This window comes from Belonocnema kinseyi, chromosome 7, assembly GCF_010883055.1.
Source record: "Belonocnema kinseyi isolate 2016_QV_RU_SX_M_011 chromosome 7, B_treatae_v1, whole genome shotgun sequence".
In the NCBI taxonomy this organism is placed as follows: Eukaryota; Metazoa; Arthropoda; class Insecta; order Hymenoptera; family Cynipidae; genus Belonocnema; species Belonocnema kinseyi.
Window position 1 is genome coordinate 17,930,443 of NC_046663.1, and position 26,496 is coordinate 17,956,938.

A 26,496-nucleotide genomic window follows, 5' to 3' on the forward strand; every position below is an offset into this window, starting at 1 on the left:
AGACATAGACATAGACATAGACATAGACATAGACATAGACATAGACATAGACATAGACATAGACATAGACATAGACATAGACATAGACATAGACATAGACATTGACATTGACATAGACATAGACATATAAACACTGTTGAAAATGTCTGAAATTCTACAACACTTCTACAAGACTTCTGCAATACAAGCGTAAGGTAAAAATGCAAACATGGCGGTGAAATGACGAAATTGCGGTACATACATTGTAGGTGCTGTAAATCATAAAGTCAACGTCCAACATTCCAAAACATTCATTGTGAAGTTTCAAAAACGAATATTGTGCACAGGGAAATCACGGAATTTACGGAATTCTCCGAATTTCTGGAATTTACGAAATTCATTGCACTTACAGAATTCACGGAATTTATAAAAATGAAGGAATTCAAGAAATTTATAGAATTCGTGGAATTCATCAAATGTATCGAATTTACGGAATTCGCGAAATTCATGGAATTCGCAGAACTCACGAGATTTATTAAATTTACAAAATTCAAGAAACTCACAAAGTTGCTAGAATTCTTGGAATTCGTGGAATTCAAGGAATTCACGAAATTCATTAAATTAAACAAATTAAGGGGATTCAAATAATTCAAGGAATTCACGAATATTATAAAATTCGCGGAATTCGCGAAATATATTGCATTCATAAAATTCACGATATTAATAGAGTTCAAGGAATTCCAGAAATTCGCGAAATTTGGTGAATTCATAGAATTTATGGAATTGAAGGAACTTACGGAATTCATTGAAATCACGCAATTAATTAAATTTAAGGAATTCCAGGAATGAGCAAAATTTGCGGTATTCACGAAATTCATATAATTCATGAAATATGCTTAATTTGTGGAATTCACAGAATTCATGAAATTCACGAAATTCATGGTATTCATGGAATTCGCAGAATTCAAGGATTTTACGGAATTGATGGTATTTCTGGAATACAAGGATTTCGTAGAAGCTCGTGTATTCCATGCATTCCGTGAATATCATGATTTCATCGACTTTCATTTACTCATTGAATTTCACAAATTCCTTGAATTTCGTGAATTTTACGATTTTCTTGAATTTCACGAATGAATTAAATTCCATGCATTGCTTGAATTTCGTGAACTCTATGAATTTCCAGAATTCCGTGAAGTCCATGAATTCCGTTCATTTCTGGAATTTAGCGAATACCTAGAATTACGTAAATTCTTTGGATTCCATAAATTTCTTGAATTCCGTGAATTCCTTCATTTTGTCGAATTCGTTTGATTCCGTGAATCAAAAAATTCCTTGAATTCAATTAATTGCTTGAATTCTCCTAAATTTCGTAAATTCTCTGATTTTCTTAAATTCCGTGAATTCCTAAGTTCCTTGAATTCCATGAATTCCGCTACTTCAATAAAATCCGTAAATTCCGTGCGTTGTATTGTTTCTGTAAATTCTGTGAATTCCGTGAATTTCTTAAATTCCGTGAATTCCTTTAATTCGATAAATATGCGCGTAATATATTACATTTTTTTTTTAAATTGGCTCCGTCAGGAAATTTATTTTTTTTGCCAGGAACAATTGTGCTGAGAAATGATTTACATTTTTTAAAGAATTTCCTTCAGTTTAACAGAAACATTGAATTTTCTAGAAAAGAAGTGGAATTTTTTTACAGAATTTCCCTTTTACGCTCGAAGATATAAATTTCAAGAAGAAAAATTAATTTTCAACCAGGGAAAATAAATTTTCCATCAAAAACCGATTTTTCTCAAAAAAGGTGAAAGTTGAACAAATTACTTGAATTTTAAACTAAAAACAGAAAACCAGAAGAGTTGAAATATAATCCCAAAATATTAGAGTTAGTTTTTTAAATAAAAAGAATGAACTTTTAAAGAAAAATATATCAACTTTTTTGTTAAAAATCCGTTTTATTTTTCTTTGATAATTTAACTTTTCTAATTAATAATTTAACTATTTGGTTGAAAATGAATCTTTTTTAGTTAACGATTCAAGTAACTAAATTAAATAAATTTATTTCTTTTGTTAGTAATTCGTCCTTTTTGGTAGAAAATTAATCTTCTCGGTTAAAAAATCAACACAATGTTGAAAACTCTACTATTTGGTTAAATGTTAAGCCCTTTCTTGAAAATTAATTTTTTTTGGAAGATGTCATTTTAGTTAAAAATTCATCTCTTTGATTGAAAATTTAATCATTTTGCTGAAATTGTATTTTTTTCGGTCTAGAATTAATTTTCTTGGTTAAAAATATGACTATTACATTTTATGTTAAATATATTTATTTTAAATTAACAAATTGATTTATTTTGGTTAAAAATTCACCATTTATTGTAAAAAATACCAGTTCTGGGTTGAAAATTAATTAGTTTTGGTTCTGTTTTGTTGAAAATTCGTCTTTTTTTGTAAAATCAGCTGTTTTTATTTTTAATTTAATTAGTTTTCAGTTTAGATATTTCCTGTTGCGTGGTTTGTCGAGAATTTTTTTTTTAACGACAATTGGGTTTCAAATAGAACTATTTTTAAGAACTCAATTTTGTTTTGTTACTTTTCTTTGGAAGCAACACGCTTAACCCTTATTATTTTCAGATAAAAATTCCACAATTTTATTTAAAATTCGTCAATTTTTTTTAATTCGCTGTGTGGTAGAAAATTCTATCGTTGGTTTGCAATTTAGGTTTTTAGGTTAAAAATCAAATATTTGGTTATTGGTTTGAAATTATTTAATTATTAAATATTTTATTTTTATTAAATAATATTTAATTATTTACGAAATTAATTAATATTCAATTCTATTTTTAGAGGGAAATTATTGGTTTAAAAGTTGAAAAATCAGCTTATTGGTTAAAATTTTAACTATTAATCTGAAAATTCAACTATTTTGTTAAAAATTCGCCATTTCTTTTTGTGAAAATTTGTCTACTGGTAAAAAAATTAATCTTTTTGTTGTAAATGCTCCTTTCAAGTTTTCAGCTCGCTGAAAAAAAATATTACTAATTTGTTAAAAATTCTCATTATGCTATCAAAAATTCGTCTTTTTCGTTGGATGCAACTCGTTGAAAATTTTACTATTTCAGGTAAAAACAAACTATTTGGTTTAAAATTAATTTATTTGGGTGAAAATTCGTCTTTTCATAGAAAATTAATCTTCCTGTTTGAAAATTCAAATTTCAAGTTCAAAAATTAATTCTTTGGTCAAAAATGCAACTATTTTGTTGGCAGTTTAATTATTTTGCTGGTTAAAAACTTGGCCGCTCAATTTGAAAATTCAACTATTTGGATGAAAATTCATTTTTTTCGGTTAAAATTTGTCCTCTGACCGAAAATTCATTTTCTTCGTTAAAAATTTTCTTTTTTAAGTTTTGAAATAAACTCTTTGTTTAAGAATTTAACTATTTTGTTGAAAAATCTACTATTTCATTAAAAGCAACTTTTTGGATTGAATGTTCAACTTTATTATTGAAAATTCTTCCTTTTGGATTGAAAATTCATCTTCTGTTATGGTAAAAATGCATCTTTTTTAGCTTAAAAATCACTTTTATTGACTGCAAATGAATACATTTTTAATTATTATAAAAAAAGGAATTTGCAATTGACAATATGTAAAAGTAAATATCTTTAAAATTAAAATTTTGAAAATTTTTAAATTTTCAAAATTCAAGAATTTTCCATTTCATATCTTAAAAATTTAAATAATAAGAAAAACATCAAAATTACATACTTTTGAAATATAAATCTTAAAAATGAACAATTTGCAACTCTAGATATATTTTGGATACAATTTTAAATATTTAAAATGGAAGACATAAAGCGTTTTTAGTTATGAAAGTTTAAAATTTTTCATAGTTTAAGTTGTAAGTTTTACAATAAAAAAATCAGCGATTTTTAAATTTTATTTTCATCTTTAGAAATGAATTATAATTAATTTTAAATCTTCGCCGTTATATATTGATAAATTTTAAGTCGTTCAAAATATGCTATAACAAACAGAAATATTAAAAATTGCATCATTTTTTATTATACACATTAAATATTGAACTCTTGGATTGCAAATATTTAAAATTAAATAAATGTCTATTGTAAGTCTTTAAAATTCGCCTTTATTGCAAAAAGCGTTGATAACTACATATTTTTAAACTATAAATATTCAGAATTATTAAACTTTAATTGTATCTGAAAATTTAAAGAATTTTAAATTAAAAATCGTCAAAATTTAAAAAATTTTAATTTTCCGAAAGTTTGACTTAAAAATAGAAAAAATTGGCCAATATATTAGCAGTTGAGGAATAAAACATGTAGAAATCGCATATGCGAAAACAAGAAAATAAATCTTCGATTAAAATGTTTTGCGTTTAACTCCAAGTCTTCAAGCGAATGTTATCACCATCATGTTTTCCCACTTTTTCCAGAGTTCTCGAGGGATTTTTGACTTGATTTTTAATTTCCCTCAGGAGCCGTCCATAAAATACGGTACCAATTTTGAAATATTTTCAATGACCCCCCCCCCCCCCATGTTCGTCAACCCTTGTTAATGAACACAAAAATGAACCGAGAATAATTTAAAATATCAGACTTCACAGCCCTACATGCATTACTTTTTTTTAAATAGGGGAATAATAATTATAATTTTAAGCTAAAATTAGCATTTTGAAGCCGCCATATTAAATCACCCATTATTAATTTTTTTTACCACGGATTCGTATTATAGGACCCCAAATACCCGTAGAACTAATGCGTCTTGAAAATTTGATAATTTTTCGAATTTCTGAAAATTTTAGAACCACCATATTGGCTCAGGCATTTTTAATTTTTTAATTTTGACTACGGATTCGTATTCTACGACCCAAAAAACCCTTAGGTACAAAGTTTTGTGAAAATTATAAATACGACCCGTAAGGTAAGTGCATTTGACGCCGGCTGGCGTCAATGTCTTCTGAGGCAGGACTCAAATTGACGCCACACGGCAAGGTTATACAAGAGGACAAATTTTTAAGAAAGCGGTCGAATTTTCGACTCAGAAAGAGGAATTTTGAAAATTAAAATTAACTTTCAGCCATAAAGTTGCAATAATAACCAACAAGTGAAACTCTAGAGCAAGAGACGGATTTTTTACAAAATAGTTCAGTTTTCAAGCCAAAAAGTCCAACTTTTTAAAAGAGATCACTTTTGCGCTTTCAAAAATGAATTTTTAATCCGAAAAGACGCGTTTTAAAACTAACAGGAGAAATTTTCAACAAAACATTTTACTTCTCTATGAAATAAAGGTGACTTTAACAAAACAGTTGAATTTTCAGCAAATAAATTAATCTTTTAGGAAGATAGTTGAATGTTTAAACAAATAGCTGACTTTCTAAGTAAAAAATATAACTTCTCAACCATTATAAATATATATAAATTTTTGAAACAGACAATTAATTTACTAATAAAGTAGACCAATTTTTAACAAAATAGTTAAGTCTCCAAACTAAAAATTCAAATGTTTAAAAAAATATTCGAGTTTTTGAAATTAATTTTCAACCAAAAATTAAATCATTAAATTTTTATTTTGAAAAAAATAATTTGCAAGCAGATGAATATAACTAAAGGACGGATTTTCGAAAAAAGAGTTTGAATTCTGAACCAAAGTGATGAATGAAAAAAAATCGAATAAATTTTCTATCCGTATAGAGGAGTTAAAAAAAATATACATGAATTTCCTACAAGAATGTGGAATTTTTAACTTAGAAAGTAAACCTTTTTTTAACTAAAAAGTAAACACGTAAACCTTCAGATGAAAAAATTAACTGCGAATCAAAAAAATACGAATTTACAATAAAATTGGTTCAATCTCAAAAAAACAGTTTAATTCACTGAAAAATATTTTCAGCCAAGAAAATTATTTTTTAAACGCAAAAAAAAATTCAAAAAAATCACTGAATTTCCAAGAAACAGTTCAACATTCAACCAAAGAATTAAATTTTTAACCCATAAGTTAATTTTTTAGACAAGAATTTTCTACGCAAAGAGACGAATTATCAAAAAAATACATAAACTTACTTTGATCAGTTATTTCATTTTGTCACTCAAGAGGATGAATTTTTAACGAAATAGTTAAATGAATAATTGAAAAAGAAAACTTTTCAACTGAAAATAAAATAAATAAGTTTTCAGTTAAAACGCATTTTTTACCAACAATTAAACGAATTTTCAACAAATAGTTCTATTTTCAAAAAATTGATTACATTCTTAATCAAATAGTAGCATTTTGAGTTAGAAGATATTATGAATTTTTAAATATTTAAATTACTAAAATATTTTATCAAAATTCCTGAAAAATCTAAAAATGACTTTTTTCAAACAAATCTAAATGAGAATATTTGGAAAAAAATTTATTTAAATTTATGGTATTGAAAATGATAGCATGAATTTTTCTGCGTAATCTTAAATAATTTTTTTCAATTTTACTAAAAAAATAAACGAAAACCTAAATGGAGGAAAATATAATAGACGAATCTTCAACATAATACATGAATTTTGAAGCAAATAGTTGAATTTTCAACGGAAAAAGATCAATTTTTAATTAAAAATATTTATCCTAGCCCAAAATTAAAATAATTACATTTGCGCTTTTTTAAAATTAATTTTTAACAAAAATGTGTTTTTAACAAAATAGTTGAATTTTAATTTTAAAAATATACATTCTCAAATTCAAATACTTTAGTGAACTCTGAACTAAAAACGATCAATTATCAGCAAAAAGTGGAAGAATTAAATTTTTAGTAAAGAAAATCAATTAAAAAATTGATCTTAAAAAGAATGAATTTTCAACAAAATAGTTTCATTTTTTTTATGTAATTTTTTTCGACCAGATAAATGTATGAAATAAGTTGATTTTAATTGTTCTTTGTCTACTCATTAAAAATTCATATTTTTAATATTAATTTTTTACATTGTGGAAAGAATGGTCTCTAGTTCTGTTAAAAGACCTTAAATATAATTCTAGCGGAGCTAAAGAGCATTTTTTCGCAATTTTAGAAATCAATATTAAAAAAATATTTATTTTCGACCAGTAGATAAAAACCACTTGACAACAAGAGTTTAACATTGAACCAAATATTTTAATGGTAAACCAAAAAGATGAATTTTTGATCCAAAATGTGATTTTTGAATCAAGAAGATTAATTTTTTACTAAAAAAGATAATTTTAAAAAAATTGGTTCAAAAGAAAAAAAAATAATTTTCAGCAAATAACGATTTTTAATAAGAAAAAAATAATTTTTAAAAAAAAAGTTTATTTTTCAAGTAAAAAATATTTACTTTCAACCATATAGTTGCATTGTTCACTAAGCAGGTTATATTTTCTACCAAGAAAATTTGAACCTAAATGCTGAATCTTTAAAAAATACGTAAACCAGTAAATTTACTTTAACATACTTAAATTTTTTATAAAAAATGTCAAATTTTCTACAGAAAATGTATTAGTGAATATGTAGCGCAAAGCGATAAGTTTTGATCCAAAAATGAAATATCTTAATTTAGAGTAAAGACATTTAATTTGAAAAAAAAAAAAATTCTAAACTTCGAAAATATTAATTCTAAAGAAAAACAGATCGAGTTTCTACAAAAAATAGAATATTCAATTTTTTTAGATAAAAATAAATATCTCAACAAAAATCGAGCGAATTTTCAACAAAACAGTTTAATTTTCGATCAAAGTGATCAATCTTCAACTAAAAAAATAAATTTTTAACAAAGTAGTTCCAATTTCAACCAAACCGTGCAATTTTTAAACTTTAAACCTTATTTTCAAATGCATCCCCCCCCCTCTTATTTCCATTGGTAAACTTTTTTCTGTATGAAAAAATAACAATTTCTACAGTTTCTAGCCATTGCAACAATTTCATTAGTTGCAATGACCATACAGTTTGTACCAGCAACTGAGTAAATGGTTGTCTCAACTACAAAAATAGTAGTACCATATCTTACAATCAAAATAGTTAGCCCAACTAACCATTTTTTTCAGTGTAAACTGCAACCTTTCAAACAAACCTTAGCACCACGATCTGTTCCAACTTGCCTCAGAGTTCTCAAAAAATGCCTGCTTGATTCGTAATTTCCTTTATCCTGACATTGTGAAAAGAAAAACAGGTTGAATAAAACGTAACTAGAGAAGACCTGCCATCTTCTGGATAACCGTATTACCGAACCATTGTATTCGACAAGCCAATTCGAAGTAATGAGACACACTCAGTTGCGGAGAACAATTGACCTCCGTGACGGGTATCTCATTGCCCCCCTCTCCCTCCTTCATTCTCCTAAGAAGCTTCCACCTACTACCTTCGTTCCACCTCTCTGCATTTAAGGAGCACGTCAATCCCGCCATATAGCACCCTTCAACTAGCTTTTACCCTCCACCCTTCGCCCATCTTCAGCACCACGTTCTCAATTCTCATCTTTGAACAATGTCAGCTCATCTCAAGGCTTACTGTTTCGTATTGCTCGTATTGAAAGAGGGATTTTACTGGAGCGCATATAATCTAATCTTGTCTTCAACCCAGTTTCACGCGCCTCTAACCCATTCCCACGCGCCTCTAACCCACGTGCCTCTAACCCACGCGCCTCTAACCCACGCGCCTCTAACCCACGCCCACGCGCCTCTAACTCACGCCCACGCACCTCCAGCCCATTCCCACGCGTCTCTAACACATTCCTATGAGCCTCCAACCTACCCCCGTGCTCCCATTAGTTATTTGGCAGAAAATCAAGTGTAGTCGCGTGACTTAACCAAGCTAACCTGCTTGGGTATACGTCTGCACTGAATTAAGACAAGTGAGCCAGCCTGTCGACAGTCTAACATGCTGAAAAGGACGTACGCGTCCGTTAGGTTTCTGTAACATAGGGTATTGTCCACATTCTCAATAGTGCCGCGTATGGAGCTCTTAGGAGAATAACTTCTCTCGGAATGAGGTTTCCCCACCACTATCACGCTCGGAAGCGCACACGAATTTTGGAAGCCCTTTCTCAATACTGCCGCGCTGGCATTAATGTCTCGTTTAGAAGTAAAATGGTAAATTCTAATAATTAGTGGTCCATAAACTCTGTTACTACTTTAGGGGGGGGGGGGTCTCACAAAACCTATGGTTATTAAGGGTTGGGGGGAGGTCTGAGTTGAAGTAACGGTATACGTCTCTTCTTTTTTTTCTAAAAATTTATGCTTTAGTTGAAAATGCAACTTTTTCGTCTGGTTGATAATACTGAAATTTTATTGAAAATTTGTCTTCTTTTCATTAAAGTTTAAATAACTAGTTCTTAAAGTTGAACTAATTTATTATAAACTAAAAAAAAACTCTTCTCTACAAATTTATCGTATTGGTTGAGAATTCTTCAATTTCATTCAAAATTTGTTATTTTTCTTAGTAAATAAAAAATTATTATTCAAAAATTCATCTTTCTTAGTTAAAACTTACACGTTTTGCAACTGAATCCTTAAATTTTGTTAAGAAATACGTTTGTATTCCTTCGGTAGAAAATTACACTTATTGTTTAAGAACTCGTCTTTTTTCGTTGAAAATTCAACTGTTTGTTTAAGGAAAATTCTGTAATTTTGTTATAAATTCGGTTTTTTTTCGGTTAAAAATTGACCGACTAGGTTTTAAAATTGAACACCTTTATAAAAATCTAAAAAAAAATTTGTTATTTCTATCCGAAAAATTTAACTTTTATTTGAAAATTCTTTAATTTGATTGAAAATGCGCCTTTTTTCGGAGTACATTATTCTATTTGTTTAAAATTCATCTGTTTTTAAAATTTTTGTTTAAAAATTTAAAAACTAGGTTTTAAAGTTGAACTTCTTTCTTGAAAACAAAAAAAAATTATTTCTTTCCTAAAAATTTAACTTTTTGGTTGAAATGCTTCAATTTGATTATAAAATTGCCTTTTTTAAATAAATTAATCCTTTTGTTATAAAATTCGTCTTTTTTAGTAGAAAGTTTAACTTTTCAGCTATGAATTCTTGAATTTTTTTAACATTAGTGTTTTTTACATAGAAAAATAATCTTTCTGTTTAAGAATTCATCTTTTCAGTTAAAAATGTATCAACTAAAGTTTAAAGTTGTTTTTGAAAAATTCCTTTTGTAATTTAAGACTTAGCTATTACAGATCCACACGAAAACATTCTTTTTTCATTTAAAATTCAAGTTTTTGTTAAAAGTGTACTACTTTGTTAAAAATTAGTTTTTTTATTGAAAATTAATTTAATTGAAAATTTCATTTTTTTCATTTTATAATTCAACGGTGTTGTATGGAAAACTTATTATTTTGTATTATAGTTTAATAATTTCTTAAAAAACCAAATATTTAGTAGAAAAATCATTTTTTATAATTAGAAATTATTATTCTTTTAATTAAAATTTTAACTTTTCCATTCCCGAAAGAGAATTCGAATTCGGGACCAATGGAAATGAAGCTTGGTTCCCCGTCCTAAACAAAAAAAATATTCGGAAAATTTGTTCTTAAGAGAAATTAAAATTTTTTGTTACATTCAATTTTTTTTACATAACTAGAGGTCAAAAGAGTCTTTTCATTTCCTTGCGGATTACCATTAATTTTTTTTAAGCTCTTATTTAATAATCCCTGTTTTTTTGACAAAATTTTTAAAACTTGAACTTTTATGTTGAAAAGTCAACTATTTTCATATAAAAGTATTTTTTTCGGCAAAAAACATTTTGATGAAAACTCGTCCTTTTTAGTAGAACATTAATTTTTTTGGTGAAGAATTAATATTTCCACTTGAAAAATTAACTATTTGGTTAAAAATTCATGTTTCTTAATTAAAAATTAAATTTCTTGTGGAAAATTCATCTTTTCCGATCATAAAGTATTTTCTTAAACTCAAAATTTAACTAATTAACTTTTTGTTGAAACCTCAACTTTTTAAATTAAAAACTTAACTTTTATAGTTTAATAATAAATGACAATCAAGAAATTATTAATGTAGAAAAAATTCGAGGAAGTTTAAGATATATTTGGAAGTGTTGAAAATATTCCAAAAAAATTTTTAACTTGGAAAGGTTTCAAAATATTTAAAGCAAAAGGTAGATTTTTCCAAATTACGAGCAGAAAGTTTAGAAGCTAACAGCATTTCGGAATGTTTTAAATAACTAAAATATTTTCTCAAAATTCCTGAAGAAACTGAAAATGATCTTTTTTTAAACAAATTTGTAAGAGAATATTTGAAAAGATTTCCAAACCTATTTTGACGCATAAATTAATTTCTCTAGCTTAAAATTCATTAAAACGTATAATTTAAAAATTTATCAATTTTTTATTCATTCCTCAACTTATGATATTAAAAATGATAGCAAGGATTTTTTTTAAATTTTAAATTGGTTTAATTTTTAATCAAAAAATGAACCAAATTATAGATGTAGAAAAATATAATAGACGAATTTTTAAAATATTGCATAAATTTTCGATCAAGTAACTGCCTTTTTAGCGAGAAAAGATCAATGTTCAATTTAAAATATCAATTTTGAACCAAAATTGAATTGGTTATATTTGTATTTAAAAAAAAAATTAATTCGTAACGAAATAGAAACAAAAACTTTCAACTAAACCATTTAATTTTACACCACTACAATTAATTTAAAAACATTTCAATTTTTAATTGAAAAATATAACTTTTCAATGAAAAATGTAATCGTCAATCCTCAAATAAAAACGATGAATTGTCAGCGAAAATTAAAGTGAATACATTTTCAGTCTATAAAATAAACATTTATTTACTATTTATAAATAAATATTCGGTTAAAAATTTATCTTTCTTAATCAAAAACTAAATTCCTTGTAAATTGTCTTTTTGGAAAGAAAATTGATCTGCTTTGTTCAAAATTAATCTATTTGGTTGAGGATTGAAATATATATATTTTTTAATTTGTCTTTTTTTGATAAATTCAACTGGTAACAATTTTTTTTTTCTTTGGTCAGAAAGTAAGTTTTTAAACTCGAATTCTATTTAATAAACTTTTTTTAACTTAAATTTGTTTGTTTAAAACTTAACCTACATAATTTCAAATTAAACTATTTTTTTTAATTAATTTTTTTTATTTGGCCTTTTTGTAAAAAATTAATCTTCTTGGCTAAAATTTAATTTTTATAGCCTAAAAACCCATAAAGTTTGTTAAATTCAGATTTTTTGCTTAGAAATTAAACTTCTTCCTTAGAAATTCGTCCTTTTGGAATAAAAATTAATCTTTTATGTTAGGAAATTCATATTTTCTAGTCGAAAATGTAAATTCAACTATTTGGTTGACAATTCAACTTTTTTTGGCTAAATGTTAATTTTCTTTTTTTTGAGTATTGAACGTTTAGTTAAAAATTTATTTACCAAGGTTAAGATTTTATCATTTTGGATAAAAATTCAATTTTTTAAAATTTAACTGTTTTGTTAAAAATCCGTTTTTTTTTTTAAATGGAAAATTCATTCTGTATGGTAGGAAAGTAATCTTCTTTGTCTGATAATAAAAACATTGTTGAAAAGTCAACTATTTTTTTAGTGTTCTAGCTTGATTAAAAATTCAATTTTTTGGTTAAAAATTTGTACTTTTAAATTGAAAATGCATCTTTCAGGATAGAGAAGTAATCTTTTGCCTGAAAATGAACTGTTTTGTTAAAATTTCTAGTATTTTGTTAAATTGTTCTTATTGAATAGAAAATTGAACTTTTGAGTTTCAAAAAAATATTTTGAATTGAAAATTTATCTTTTGTGGTAGAAAAGTTGTATTCTTGGTTGAAGATTTTTTTTCAATGTGCAGAATTTCTGAAAATAAAATTCAGAATCCAACGATCAAATTTCGATAACCATCAGAACATTTTCCTATTGCAATTTGAAAAAGATAAAAACAAATTTGGATAAAAACGATATAATGATGTTTTTCGACATTTCCAAAATTTACGATAAACTTTCCGTTGTCAAATAAAAAAATAATTACTATGTTTATTAAATTTATTTAAAAGATCGTAGAATATCCACATATGCCTGAATAATGCTTTTGCTAAATTGGTTTTAAAAAATCATAAAATTTATCAACTAATCATAAATGCTGCTAAATTTATTATGAAAATCTGAATGAAAAAGTCTGGAATTGAAATAAAAAATTTTTTCCGTTGACACATGCCCCATAATACACTTGTTTATTAAATTTGTTTAAAAAATAAATAAAATTGAACAAAAAATTATTAATTTTGCTAAAAACATCATACAGTTTCTAATGAAAATAGTTGAGATTAAAAAACGATTTTTTATGTCGACAAATGCCTGATTAATGCATTTTTTATTTAATTTCTTTTTTAAAAAATCAATAATTCGAACAAATAATTATAAATGTTGCTTAAATTGTCATGAAGTTCCCAATTGAAAGGACTGACATTGAAAAAAAATGTACTGCCGATAAATTCCCCGAATAAGGAATTTGTTTATTAACATTCTTTTCATAAAAATTATAAGATTATTTAACAAGTTATTATTTTTTTTAATTATCATAAAGTTTCTTATTGAAAAAATTGACATAAAAAAAAAATTTTTCTTTCGAAAAATTCCTGTCTAATGCATTTTTTTATTAAATTTGTTTATAATTTCAACCATAATAACCTCAAGAAACATTTCTGAATCATCATGTGGTTTTGATCAACATTTCTCGCAATATAACTTAAAAAACGTAAAATTATGAAAAATCGCAGAAAGCATTCTTTTAAAGATTAATTTGCTTATATATTTTTATTTTTTTATTATATAATATTGAAACATTTTAAAATAATGTTAATCTACAAAACTTAGGCGATTTCAACAATTTTTCTCTTATTAAGGAGCACCGAGAGCGTCAAACTATTCAGCAGAATTTTTGTAACAAAATTTCAAGTGCTTCGATAGCGAAGTGGCTAGAGTGTGCAGTAAAATACACTAGTTCAGACAATTTAAGTAAGGTTCGAATCCTCGGCGAGTGGAATTTTTTATACCGCTAAAGCCTGCGATTAGATGTCTAAGTACTCGAAAATAACTTTTTGTAAATGATTGTTTTTAAAAATAAAATAAAATAAATTAATCTAGTTAAGTATATGGGTTACGTATGGGCCATCTATTGTGATAAAGCCGACTCAACCTTTCACAAAAATAATTTATAAAATTTTAAACTGTTTTAAATTTAATTAGATTCATTAATTTAATTTAATTTTTAACAATAATAAGTTTAAAAAAGTTATTTTTGAAATTATTATTATATAATTTTCATTTTTCATAATTATTAAATACATCATTCGCACAAACGGTTACTTACACATATAATTGCATGCTTTCACGCTTTAAAAAATTGCACTAGCCGAGGATTCGAACCCTACCTATAGTGCCTAAATTAGAGTATTTTACCACGCACTTAAGCCACTTCGCTATCAAAGGAATGGAAGTTTGGTTACAAAAACTCCACTAAATGGTTTGACGGTCCTGGGGCTCTTCAATAACAAAAAGATTGTTGAAATTGCCTAATTTTTATGGAGTAACATTATTTCAAAATTTTTTTATATTATGCAATAAAAAAAATAAAAAGTTTATAAACAAATTATTTGTTGAAAAAAAATTTTCAACGATTTTCCATAATTTTACGTTTCTTAAATTATATTGCGAGAAATTTTGATAAGAACACCATGATTACAAATTTTTTTGATAATATTATTGTTGGAATTACAACAAATTTAATAAACAAATGCATTAGTCAGAAATATTTCGATAGCAATTTTTTTCATGTCAGTTTTTTTCTAATAGGGAACTTTATGATAATTCTAGCGTAATTCATAATTTTGTTATTAATTTTAAGATTTTTTCTAAAACAAATTTAATAAACAAATGCATTATTTGGACCTTTTTTCGCAGTAAAATTCTTTTTTTTTTAATGCCTATCCTTTTACTTGGAAACTTCATGACAATTTAAGCAACATTTATAATAAGTTGATAAATTTAATGAATTTTTAAGACAAATCTAATGAAAAAATGCATTAGTCAGGCATTTTTTGATACAAAAATTCGATGTGAACTTTTTTTAATTAAGAACTTCATGATGATTTCAGCAAAATTAATAATTTTTTTGTTCAATTTTATAATTTTTTAACAAATTTAATAAACAAATTCATTATTGGGGCACTTATCAACGGAAAAGTTATTTTCTTTTTGATTTAAGACTTTTTCACTGGAAACTTCATAATAAATTCAGCAAAATTTATGATTAGTTTCTATATTTTGAAATTTTTAAAAATAAATTTAACAAAAAAATGAATAATTCGGGCGTCGTTGACCGGAATAATTCGATTTTTTATGTCAGTTCTTTTAATTCGGAACTTCATGATCATTTTAGCAAAATTCATAATTAGTTGATACATTTCATGATTTTTTAAACAAATTAAATAAACTGATATGATTATAATGATTATAATATGCACTAGATTTTAATGAATGTTTACATTATTATGTTATAAATAATAATTATATTAATTCTTGAAAAACAGTTATTTATTAATGACGGGTTGAATAGTTAACTATAGTTGAATATCTCACCTAAAAAAATAAATATTTAACGAAAAAGTAGAATTTTAAATTGAAAAAGATAAACTGAACAAATTAATTTGCAATCATTGAATTTTCAATGAATTGGATTAATTTTCTACTAAAACCGATTAATTCACAATAAATTACATTGATTTTGAACCAGAAATAGATTTATTGAATTTTCAGTCTTTAAAATTAATTTTTAACCAAAATAATGGTTTTCAGGAAAATAGTGTAATTATCAACAAAATCTTAAAGCTATAAGAGATGAATTCTAAAAAAAGATATTCAAGTTTATGTTTCGATTAAAAGAAATTAAGTTTTATTGAAAAATATCTGGATTTTCTTAATGAGTTAAATTTTCAACACAATAAGTAAATTTTCACCAAAATAGTTGAATTTTTAATCATTTAGTTCAAGTTTATACAAATAAAGATGAGTTTTTAACTAAATAGTCGAATTTTCAATAAAAAGTTACATCTTTTTGAAGAAAGTCCAAATTTTGATCCGAAAGAACGAATTTTTTTGCCAAAAAGAAATATTTTTAAAAAATCTGTTCAATTTTTAAATAAAATGATGAATCTTAATAAATCTTTTTAATGAAAAACGTAGTAGCTTAGATTTCAAACAACAAAACATAAATATAATAATAAAATCTGTAATTATAATCACTAAATTGAATAAAATTTAATTAAAATCAATATAAAGAATTTTATTGATAATATTATTATTAAGGAATATTATGATTCTTACATTTCAATAGTAAATTTCTGGACTAAAAAATGCAGTAAATACAGTTTATTGTATTAAAAATTAATTCTTGTTATATTCTTATAAACTATTATCCGCAGATTATTTTTAACTTTAAATCACTGAACAAATATTTTAAAAAAAAATTTTTTTCATATTGCGTATAATTGCAAATAAATACTAACATCGGCAATTAAAAGAATTAAAACTCATTTTCATAACATTTTTTGTCAAATTTCATCCTTCTTGGATAAAAATGCAACTGCTTGGTTGAAAATTTAACTATATCATAAAAAATTTACTTGCTATTTAAAATCCTTATTTTGCTGTTTTAATTTAACAAATAACGGGCGTGGATGAAAATCCAAATGTTTTTTTGTTTTAGAAAATTTGTCTTTTCGGTTTAAAAATTCAGATACATTTATAGGAAATTTACTTCTTGCTTAAAACTCATAATTTAATTTTAAAAAATCAAATTGAAGTCGTTTCTGTATGAAAATTGAAACATGTTTTTGAAAAATTTCTCTTTCTGATTTGAAAATATATTTTTTTTATTTGTAATTTTATCTTTGTTGGTAGAAAATGCAATTTTATTCTAAGTTAATCTTCTCTGCGGGAGGATTTAACCATTTTCTTTTATCCACTTTGTTAAGAAATCAATTTTTCAAATATTGAAATTTTTTGTAAAATAACTCAATACTCGATTAAAAATTTATCTTGATGAATTAAAAACTTAATTTTTTGTGAAAAACTCATCTTTTCTGGTTTAAGAGTTTTCTAAAAAAATTTGCCTTTCTATCTTATAAACTTAACTTTTTGGTTGAAAATTTTTTTTTTTTTTTGGGTAGAAAAACAAACTTTTTTCTCTATAATTAATCTATTTGGTTAAGGATTAAACTATTTTTTTTGAAAATTCGTATTTTTTCGGTAAATTCAACTAATGAAAAATTTTCTCGTCTTTGGTGATAAAGTAATTTTTTAAACTGAAAAATTAACCTATTCAATTTCAGTAAAGTCACGTTTTTTGCTTGAAAATTTAACTTCTCCCGTAGAAATTCTGTGAAATTTCACATTTACAGGTCGAAAATAAATCAACTATTTGGTTGACAATTTAATTGTTTTTGGCAAAACTTTAATTTTCATTGCCTAAAATATTGTCCCTTCAGTTGAAAATTTAATTACTTTTTAAAAGTTGACCATTTTGGATAAAAATTTATTTTATATCGAATAAATATTCTCACATTATCATATACAGTAAATTTTAATGAATTTTCGCATTAGTATGTTATAAATAATAATATTAAATATTAAAAAATAGTTATTCATTAATCTTTTGAGTCGAAGCTAATGGTGTCCTCCTCTCTGAATTGAGTTTGCAACACGTGAAATGGCTCAAGAGAAACAAGCAATTGTAGAAATTCGAAACTCCCGGTCCTCCCCAGGGGGTCGATTTATTTTGTGTCCATGGCAACTAGTCGCCTCGTTCCAATAGGAACATCGTTTCCTTCTATAAATACGTTTGAAAGTTCAAACGCCCTGGTGGTGATTTGCATGTCTCGTTGCTTGGTCTGGTGATGGCAAGGTTGTGGCACTGCTATTTTGTCGACTATTTTGTCTCTCCACTTGTAGAGAGCCATGTATAGTGTGTCACAATGTCTATTGTCGCCGGAAATCCGGCTACAATCCAAAACGGATTCGTGGATACATTACGTCGCATTCCTCCTTGAGCGATTCGTCTTAACAGATTCCAAACCTGACGTGTAATTTGGCAAAGTGACAATCGAACAATTCTAAACATTTCCGACCTTGATTGAACCTACATTTCTTAATTTCAGCCTTAATAATGTAACAATTGGTTTTGTACTATACAAATTTAATTTCGTCGACCAGTTAATTAATTCGATATAAATTCGTGATAATTGACCCAGCCGTTTATTCATTAATTATTCGCTGCGGTTTATTTAAATATGATTTATTATTCTATCCTAGTTACTTATTTAATACACTAGTTTCAAGTCCAATATAATTTTGAAATTACCAAATACTTTACTTGGATAGTATTTTCCTCATCTAGGGGGGCGACTATGTAACTTTCTCACTTTTACTTTCACTTCCACTTTTTTGAAATTCATGTCGATGTTCTTTTTTTAAAACTTTAATTATTAAGAAGGTTAAAAAACAACAACAAGCGTCAATTTAAAAAAAAAGTAGAAATTAAAATAAAAAGGCATGTTTGCTTTGTGGAACCTCAAGATATTTTTCAATCGATTTCAAAGTTAACAAACCAGGTAAGTTTGTCACAATGTCTATTGTCACTGTGAATCCGACTATAATGAAATTGCATTAGATAATTGTTAATTAAACGCACAAATAAACCTTAAATAATTACACAGGACCAAAAAATGGGTTTGGGAGTCTACTGGCATTCTGATAGGTATACTTATAATTTTGGGAACGCTGAACACGAGTCCATTCGCTCGCAGAATTAAGTCAGCACGTTAGGATTTTCAGGGAAATTAAAAAAATGTTTAAAAACCTGGGATTTCTGCAAAAATTTCATACCCAAACCTACAAATCCCTACAAAGCTCCATATCAACAAACCCACAAACCCGAAACCAAACAGCTCCAAACCCACAAACCCCAAATCCACATATTCCAAGCCCACAAACTCTAAGTGCACAAGCTCTATATCTACAAACCTACAAACCCAAAACCCACAAACCCCAAACCCACAAGCTCCATTTCCGAAAACGTACAAACCCTTAATTCACAAACCACAAATCCAAAAAATCCAAAGCAACAAACTCCATATCTACAAACGCATAAACACCAAACCAACAATCCTTAAACCAGCATACCTCAAACTAACAAACTCTAGATCCTCAAACAGCAAACCTACAAACCCCAAACCCACCAACCTCAAACCCATAAACCCCAAACCCACAAGATCCATATTCACAAACTTCAAACACCAAGTCATAAATTCCAAACCCACGAACCTAAACCCACAAACCGCTTACTTACAAACCCCGAACCCCAAGCCAACAAGCCCCAAACCCACAAACCCCAAACCCATGAATCCCAAACTCACTAGCTCTATATCCACAAATATATAAATGCCAAACCAACACTCTTAAACCCACGAACCCCAAACCCAGCAAGCCAGAAACCCTAAACTAACAAACCATAAACCCCAAACCAACGAGCCGCAAACCCACAAGCTCCATATCAACAAACCCACAAACCCCAAACCAAAAAGCTCCAAACCACAAACCCAAAATCCACAAGCACCAAACCTACAAACTCCAAATGCAAAAACTCTATATCCACACACCTGCATACCCCAAACACACAAACCGTAAAACCGCAAAACCGAAACCCACAAACTCCATATCCACAAAGTAGAAACGTTAAACCCACAAACCCCAAACCCAAACTAACAAACCCCAAATTCACAAACCCCAAGCGTACAAATCCCAATCCAACAATCAATCAACCATTAAACCAACAATTATAACAATTTCTTGACTGGTATTATAAGATGTGAGGTATTTGGGTTTGTGGAATCGAGGTTGGTAGGTTTCCGTTTTTGAAATAGGGGTTTGCAGTTTGTAGGTTTGTGAATATGTAGCTTATGGGTTTGGGTTTCGTACGTGTGTGGATATGCAGCTTGTGGGTTTGAAGTTTGTGGGTTTAAGGTTCGTGGGTTTGGGATTTGTGGGTTCGAGGTTTGTATTTTTGTGTATATCGAGCTTATGTATTTGAAGCTTGTGGGTGTGGAGTTTGTTGGTTTGAGGTTTGTATTTTTGTTGATATGGAGCTTGTGGGTTTGGGGCTTGTTGGTTTGGGTTTTGGAGTTTGTGGGTTTGGGGCTTGTTGATTTGGGTTTTAGATTTTGTGGGTTTGAGGCTTATCAGTTTGTGAGTCTGAGGCTTATTAATTTTGGGTTTGTAGGTTTGGGGACAAAATTTATGCAGAAATCCAGGTTTTTAACCATTTTTTGAATTTTACTGTAAATCCTGACGTGCTGGCTCAATTCTGCAAATGGATTTGTATTTCAGCGTTCCGAAAAACATAAAGTATACCCTATTAGAATCCCAGTAGACTTTCAAAACAATGTTGTGGTCCTGTGTAATTTATAATTTTAATTCGATGACACACATAGAGAGCTGACTATTAATTAAATTTAATTATTTGTTTAACATATATTATTATTTTTAATTAATGATTATCTATTGTAGGGTTTTCAACCTTTTACTGATTAAACATTTTTTTTTACTTTTTAGCCTCGAAAATGTAACAATCAATTTGCACTCTCAAAAATTGAATTTCATCGTTAATTATTCACTGGATATAAAACATTTTACATTCGAAACTATTGACATCTAGGGGGCGATCATGTAACTTTCTCACTTTTACTTTTACTTCCACTTTTTTGAAATTCAATTCGGTTGTCTTTTTCGACATTTTAATTATTAGGAGGATTAAACAATAAAATTAACAACAAGCTTAAATTTCAGAAAAGTGAAAATAAAAAAGTTATGTTTGCTCCACGGAACCTCGGGATATTGATTAATCGATTTCAGAGTTAAGAAACTCTAAAACTAACGTGCAATTTGGTCAAGTGAAAATCAAACAATTCTAAAATTTTCTGACCCTTATTGAAAATAGACATTTCGTCATTTCAGCCGTAAAAATTTGACAATCAGCTTGTACCATAAAAATTTAATATCATCATCCAGTTAATGATTTATATCAGTGACATTTGATCCAGTCGCTTATTCGTTAATTATTCACTGATTTATTAAAAATAATTCATTACTTTAACCCGATTACATACCTAATGCACTATTTTAAAGATGACTCAAATCTTGCAATCACGAAACATTTTAATTTCAAAACTAATCACATCATCCAGGTGGGGCAATTATGTAACTTTTTTTCTGTTAATTTTTAATTCAACTTTTATGTAATTCGTGTCAGTTGTTTTTTTTTTTTTTTTTTTTTTTTGAGATTTTCATTACTAGGGTGATTAAAATACAAAAACAACCAACGAGAATTTTGGAAAAGTGTCATATTACAGGCATATTCTTAGTAATATTTTAATAAAATAAGCGAAATTCTTAATTTGAGAGTTTCTTGTAAACAAAGGGAGAAAATATTCTTAAAATGAGAATATAAGGGGTGTTTGAAGTCAACAATTTTTGATAAAAAAGAGTTTTATATAATAAACTGTAAATATAAATAAGTACATTATTTTTTTAATGGATCTGTACTGTAAGTTATAAAACCTGACCAATAATTGATTGGACAACGCGATTCTAAATTTTTTTCCGAATACAAATTTTAATGATTCACTAATAAAATATTTTTATTAATATTTTTAGCCTTAAAAATATAAAGGTGCAATTGAAACTTCACAAAGTATTTTCAACTTTAAAATAACTAAATAATAATATAACTTTGATTAAATTTAAAATATTTTTTAAATCTAAATTATTCAATATTGAACAAATTGAATTTTAAATTTTTTTCAATTTAGAAAAAGAACAATTATTTAATATTTGGCAATATTTCACTGTTCAATTAAGACGAGTAAATGGAAACCAAATATTTAAAAGTAAACCGTTTAAAACTGAATTTTTTTATATGTAAAGCTTTGAATCCCTAGCATTTCGAAGAGATTTTAAACTTTAAATGGTACAATTTTAATTGTTCAATTTTATAATTTTTATTTATCAGTGAAATTGTTAAATTTTGATGTATTAATTACAATTAAACATCTATTATTTGTAGAAAAAATTGGATTAACTTTAAGAGATATTCAGAAGTTTTGAAAACATTCAAAACTCATTAAAAACTGAAAATAATTTCAAATAATTAAAGCGAAGTGTTTTCACTTTTTTCAGAACTTCTAAATATATTATTAAATTAATTAAATTTTTCCTAAAACTTTTTAAAAATCCAACAAATTAAAAAAAAAATCCGTAGAATGGTCCGGATTCTTGTTTCATCAATTTGGAAATTTCTTAGCCTTTTTATATTTTCTGTGAAAATACTTTTTCAAAATGAAAAATTATTGTCAATTTTCCTAGGAATCTTTAGAAAATGTTTTCATTCTTTTAAAGCCTTTCAAAATTCTTAAAAATATTCTGAGTTTTTTGTTTCAAATCTGCAAAAATCCTTTTTTTCTTTAACTTTAGATGTGGATATTTGCACAAAAATTTCAAAACAAATAGCCAAATTTTGTCAGTACACACACTGTGTTTAAATTATTTGAACTCATTTCAAGCTTGAAGTTTAATTTCAATCTTTATAAAACTTCTAAATATCTTTTAAAATTACTCTTAATTTTTCCTACAAGTAATAAGTGTTCAATTGTTATTTAATAATTTAAATTTTAAGGATTTTTTTTAATTTGGAGGATTTTTTAAAAGTTGCAGGACAAATTCATTTTTAAATATATTTAAAAGTTCTAAAAAAATTTCAAAAATGATTATAAATTTGGAAAAATTTTAAACCACTTTTAGATTTCTCAAGATTTTGTAATAAAATTTTTAAGCTTTTCATGAATGCTTAAAATAGTGAAAATGAAAATAAGATCATTTCTAATGTAAGAACTGTTATAATCTTTGAACTCCGTGATTTGTAAAAGATCTAAATTTTGCCAATTATCTGCATTTTATTAAAAAAAGTTTGATTGAAAAGTGTTAGAATCTTCAATTTTATACGCGTCAATTATTATTGAGGATTTGAAAACACGATTTTGGAATTAAAAAACTTTTGAACTTTAATTCTAAAACTTAAAAAGTTATTGTTGCCAAACAAAATCCGATAATTTTAAACATATCCTACCTTAATTGAATATACATTTCTTTATTCCAGCCTTGAAAATGTGACACTTAATTTTTACATTAAACATCTGATTTCCTCGACCAGTTCATTAATTCTTCTCAGTGGTATTTGACCCAGTCGTTTTTTCATTAATTTTCCACTGCTTTATTGAAATATAATTCATTATTCTGACCCGCTTTTTGTTTATCATTACAGATTCTATTAGTATATTAATATTTTTTAAGGTACAAACTACTACGTTCCTTATACTGAAATAATATTTTAATTAAACATTCCACTAAATTCGTGTAACTTGAACTTCTTGGTTAACAGTTTTTTTAGATTCATTTTATTTAAAAAATTCAACTAGTTTGTTAAAGAGTTGATTTTTCTGTTAGTAATTTAATAGATTTGTTATAAATATGTCTGTTTGACTAAACAAATTCTTTCTTTGGATGGAAAATTCAACATGCTTCTAAAAAATGTATCTTTTGGTGACAAATTGGACTATTTAGTTAAAAAATTATCTTTATTTTTCTTAGGTTTAACTAAATTATTGAAAATTCAAATATTTTGGTAAAAATTTATTCATTTTGTTATAAAATTAAACAGGTTTGCTGAAGGATCGTCCTTTTTGGTTAAAAAATTATCTTTTTTTGAAGGAAAAATTCAACTATTAAATTGAAAATTTATATTTTCTAGTAAATGAAGTGCAATTTGATCTCAATCCCCTTAGCATCTTTTGTGAAAGAAATATATCTTTTTTTATTGAAGGTGAGTAGGTTAAATTTACCTTCAAATTCTGTACACAATTCACGAATTATAAAGTGTGCGTCATATCTAGTAAGATTATGGAACACTACAGGTATAATTTAAGAATCTTGATAATTTACATTACAATCTCGATAGGGCGGCTCTCTATATTTACCAATTGAATGACTGTTGTCACGAACTTTTTTCTCGCCCAGTGCTTTTTTGGTCACCATGCCTATTTTCGCCAGAAATTTATTTATTTATATTTGTTTTAAAAAATCCCAAACTAGCTGTGCAATTTAGCTGAATAACATTCGAATAATTCTACAAATTTCCTACTAGGATTGAATATACATTTCTTAATTTTTGCTTTGAAAATGTGACAATCAATTTGTACTTCAAAAATTTCATTTCCTCGACCAGTTCATTAATTCTTGTCAGTGATATTCAACTCATTCGTTTCTTTGTTAATTATTCACTGGTTTATTTAAATATAATTTATTACTTTGACCCGGTTACTTATCAAATGCAACATTTCAAACACCAAAATAATTTTTAAGCGCAAAACACTTGACTTAGCAACTTTTGACCTCATCCAGGAGAGCTATTATGTAACTTTCTCACTTTTACTTCCGCTTCCACTTTTTCGAAATTCACGTTTGTTTCTTTTTTTGACATTTTAATTTTTGGGGAAATTAAAAAACAAGAACCAACGAGAATTTCAGAAAAGTGTAAATGGACATAAAAAATTTATGTTTGCTTTGTCGAGCCTCAAGATATTGGTCAATCAATTTCAAAGTGAACAAACCAGTCAGGGTTGTCACAATATCTATTATCGCCGACAATAATGGCTACATTCTACAACGGATTGATGGATAGGGGAGAACACCCTGCAGTAGATAATGAACCTAGATTAGATCATTGTTAATTAAAGGCAGAAATAAACCTCAAATAATTATTTATAATTTTTATTTAATAACATACATAGAATCCTGACTAATAAATAAATTGAAATAATTGTTTAACATACAATTATATTTTAAATTAATGATTATCTGCTGCATGATCATTATCTATTATAGGGTAGTCTCCCTTAAATTATGTCGCATTACTAGTAAAGGAGATGGTCTAAAAAAATCCATACCTGATGTGAAATTTGTCTGTGTAACAATTAAATAATTATAAACGTTTCTGACCTTGATACCTAAAAAAAATAATTCCTAAGAAAAATTATAATAGCCTATATTTTAACCAAGGACAAATTAAAATTTTAATCACTAGCTATCGAATTTCACACAAAGATGAATTTTAACAGAAAAATGTGACAGTGATACTTCAACGGTAAACTATTTTAATTTACAATAACAAACAGTTGAGTTAAACTAAACAATGCGAATTTTTAACAAAATAGTTGAATCGTCCACAAAAATACTTTAATTTTCAAACTAAAATATAAATTTGTAACCAAAAAGTTATTTTTTAACCAAATAAATCAATGTTCAACTAAATAGGTAAACTTTCTACCAAATTATTGAATTTCCTACAAAAAATGAAGGACTTTTTAACGATTTTTTTCGAAACGGTTACATTTTTAGCAAAAAGGTCATTTTCACCCAAAAAGCTCAATTTTCAACAAAAAGTTAAATTTGTTTAGCAAAAAGACGAATTAAAAAGAAAACAGTTGAACTTTTCAGCTAAATGGATTAATTTTCCACAAAATAGTTAAATGTTTCACCTAAAAAAATTAATATTCAAAGAAAAAGTAGAATTTTAAAATGAAAAAAAACTGAACAAATAAATTTCCAAAAAAAAAGGAGTTTGATCAAAATCGTAATATTTTCGACAAAAGAGATGTGTCTTTAAAGAATTTAATGAATTCGAAGAAAAATAGTTTGAATTTCAACTAAATTATTAAATTTTCAATTAATTGGATTAATTTTCTACTAAAAACGATTGACAATAAATTACATTAATGTTCAACCAGAAATAAATTAATTAAATTTTCAATTTAAAAAATTCATTTTTAACGAAAAATGATGTTCTTTAACCAAATAGTTTAATTATTAACAAAATCTTAGAGCTACAAAAGATTAATTCTAAAAGGAATATATTGAAGCTTATGTTTCAATTGAAAGAGATTGATTTTTATTGAAAAATACCTTAATTTTCTAAGTTAGTTGAATTTTCAACAAAATAAATAAATTTTTACCTAAATAGTTAAACTTTTAATTTCCTAATGAAAAACGTAATAGCTTATATTTCAAATAACAGCAAAACGTGAAAATTATAATAAAATCTATATTTATAAATAAAAAACCTTATAAACATTTTTTTGAGAGATAACCACTAATTTGAATAAAAATTAATTAAAGTTAAGATTAGGACTAATGAAGAAAAGAAATGTATTGTTAAGTAAATGTCAAATGGAGTTTCATATTAATATAGTAAGATAAAGTAAGAAATAAAGAACTTTGTTGATAATATTATTAAAAAATATTATAATTTTTATATTTTAATAATACATTTCTTGACTAAAAATGCAGCAAATACATTAATTTTATTAGAA

The 26,496-nt window shown here is 26.3% G+C and overlaps 2 protein-coding genes across 2 annotated transcripts in view; one reads left to right on the forward strand and one right to left on the reverse strand.

The window, feature by feature from the left end:
- Positions 1 to 8,386, reverse strand: part of LOC117176355 (protein MNN4-like) — a 13,239-nt gene extending 4,853 nt beyond the window's left edge. Inside the window, exon 1 of the mRNA XM_033366597.1 lies at positions 8,206 to 8,386. Within this exon, the coding sequence (XP_033222488.1) occupies positions 8,206 to 8,386 (181 nt within the window). The remainder of the gene's footprint in view (positions 1 to 8,205) is intronic.
- The window catches only part of LOC117176940 (epithelial discoidin domain-containing receptor 1-like), a 231,581-nt gene that overhangs the window by 54,340 nt on the left and 150,745 nt on the right, over positions 1 to 26,496 (forward strand). The gene's annotated exons all lie outside the window — the stretch shown is intronic.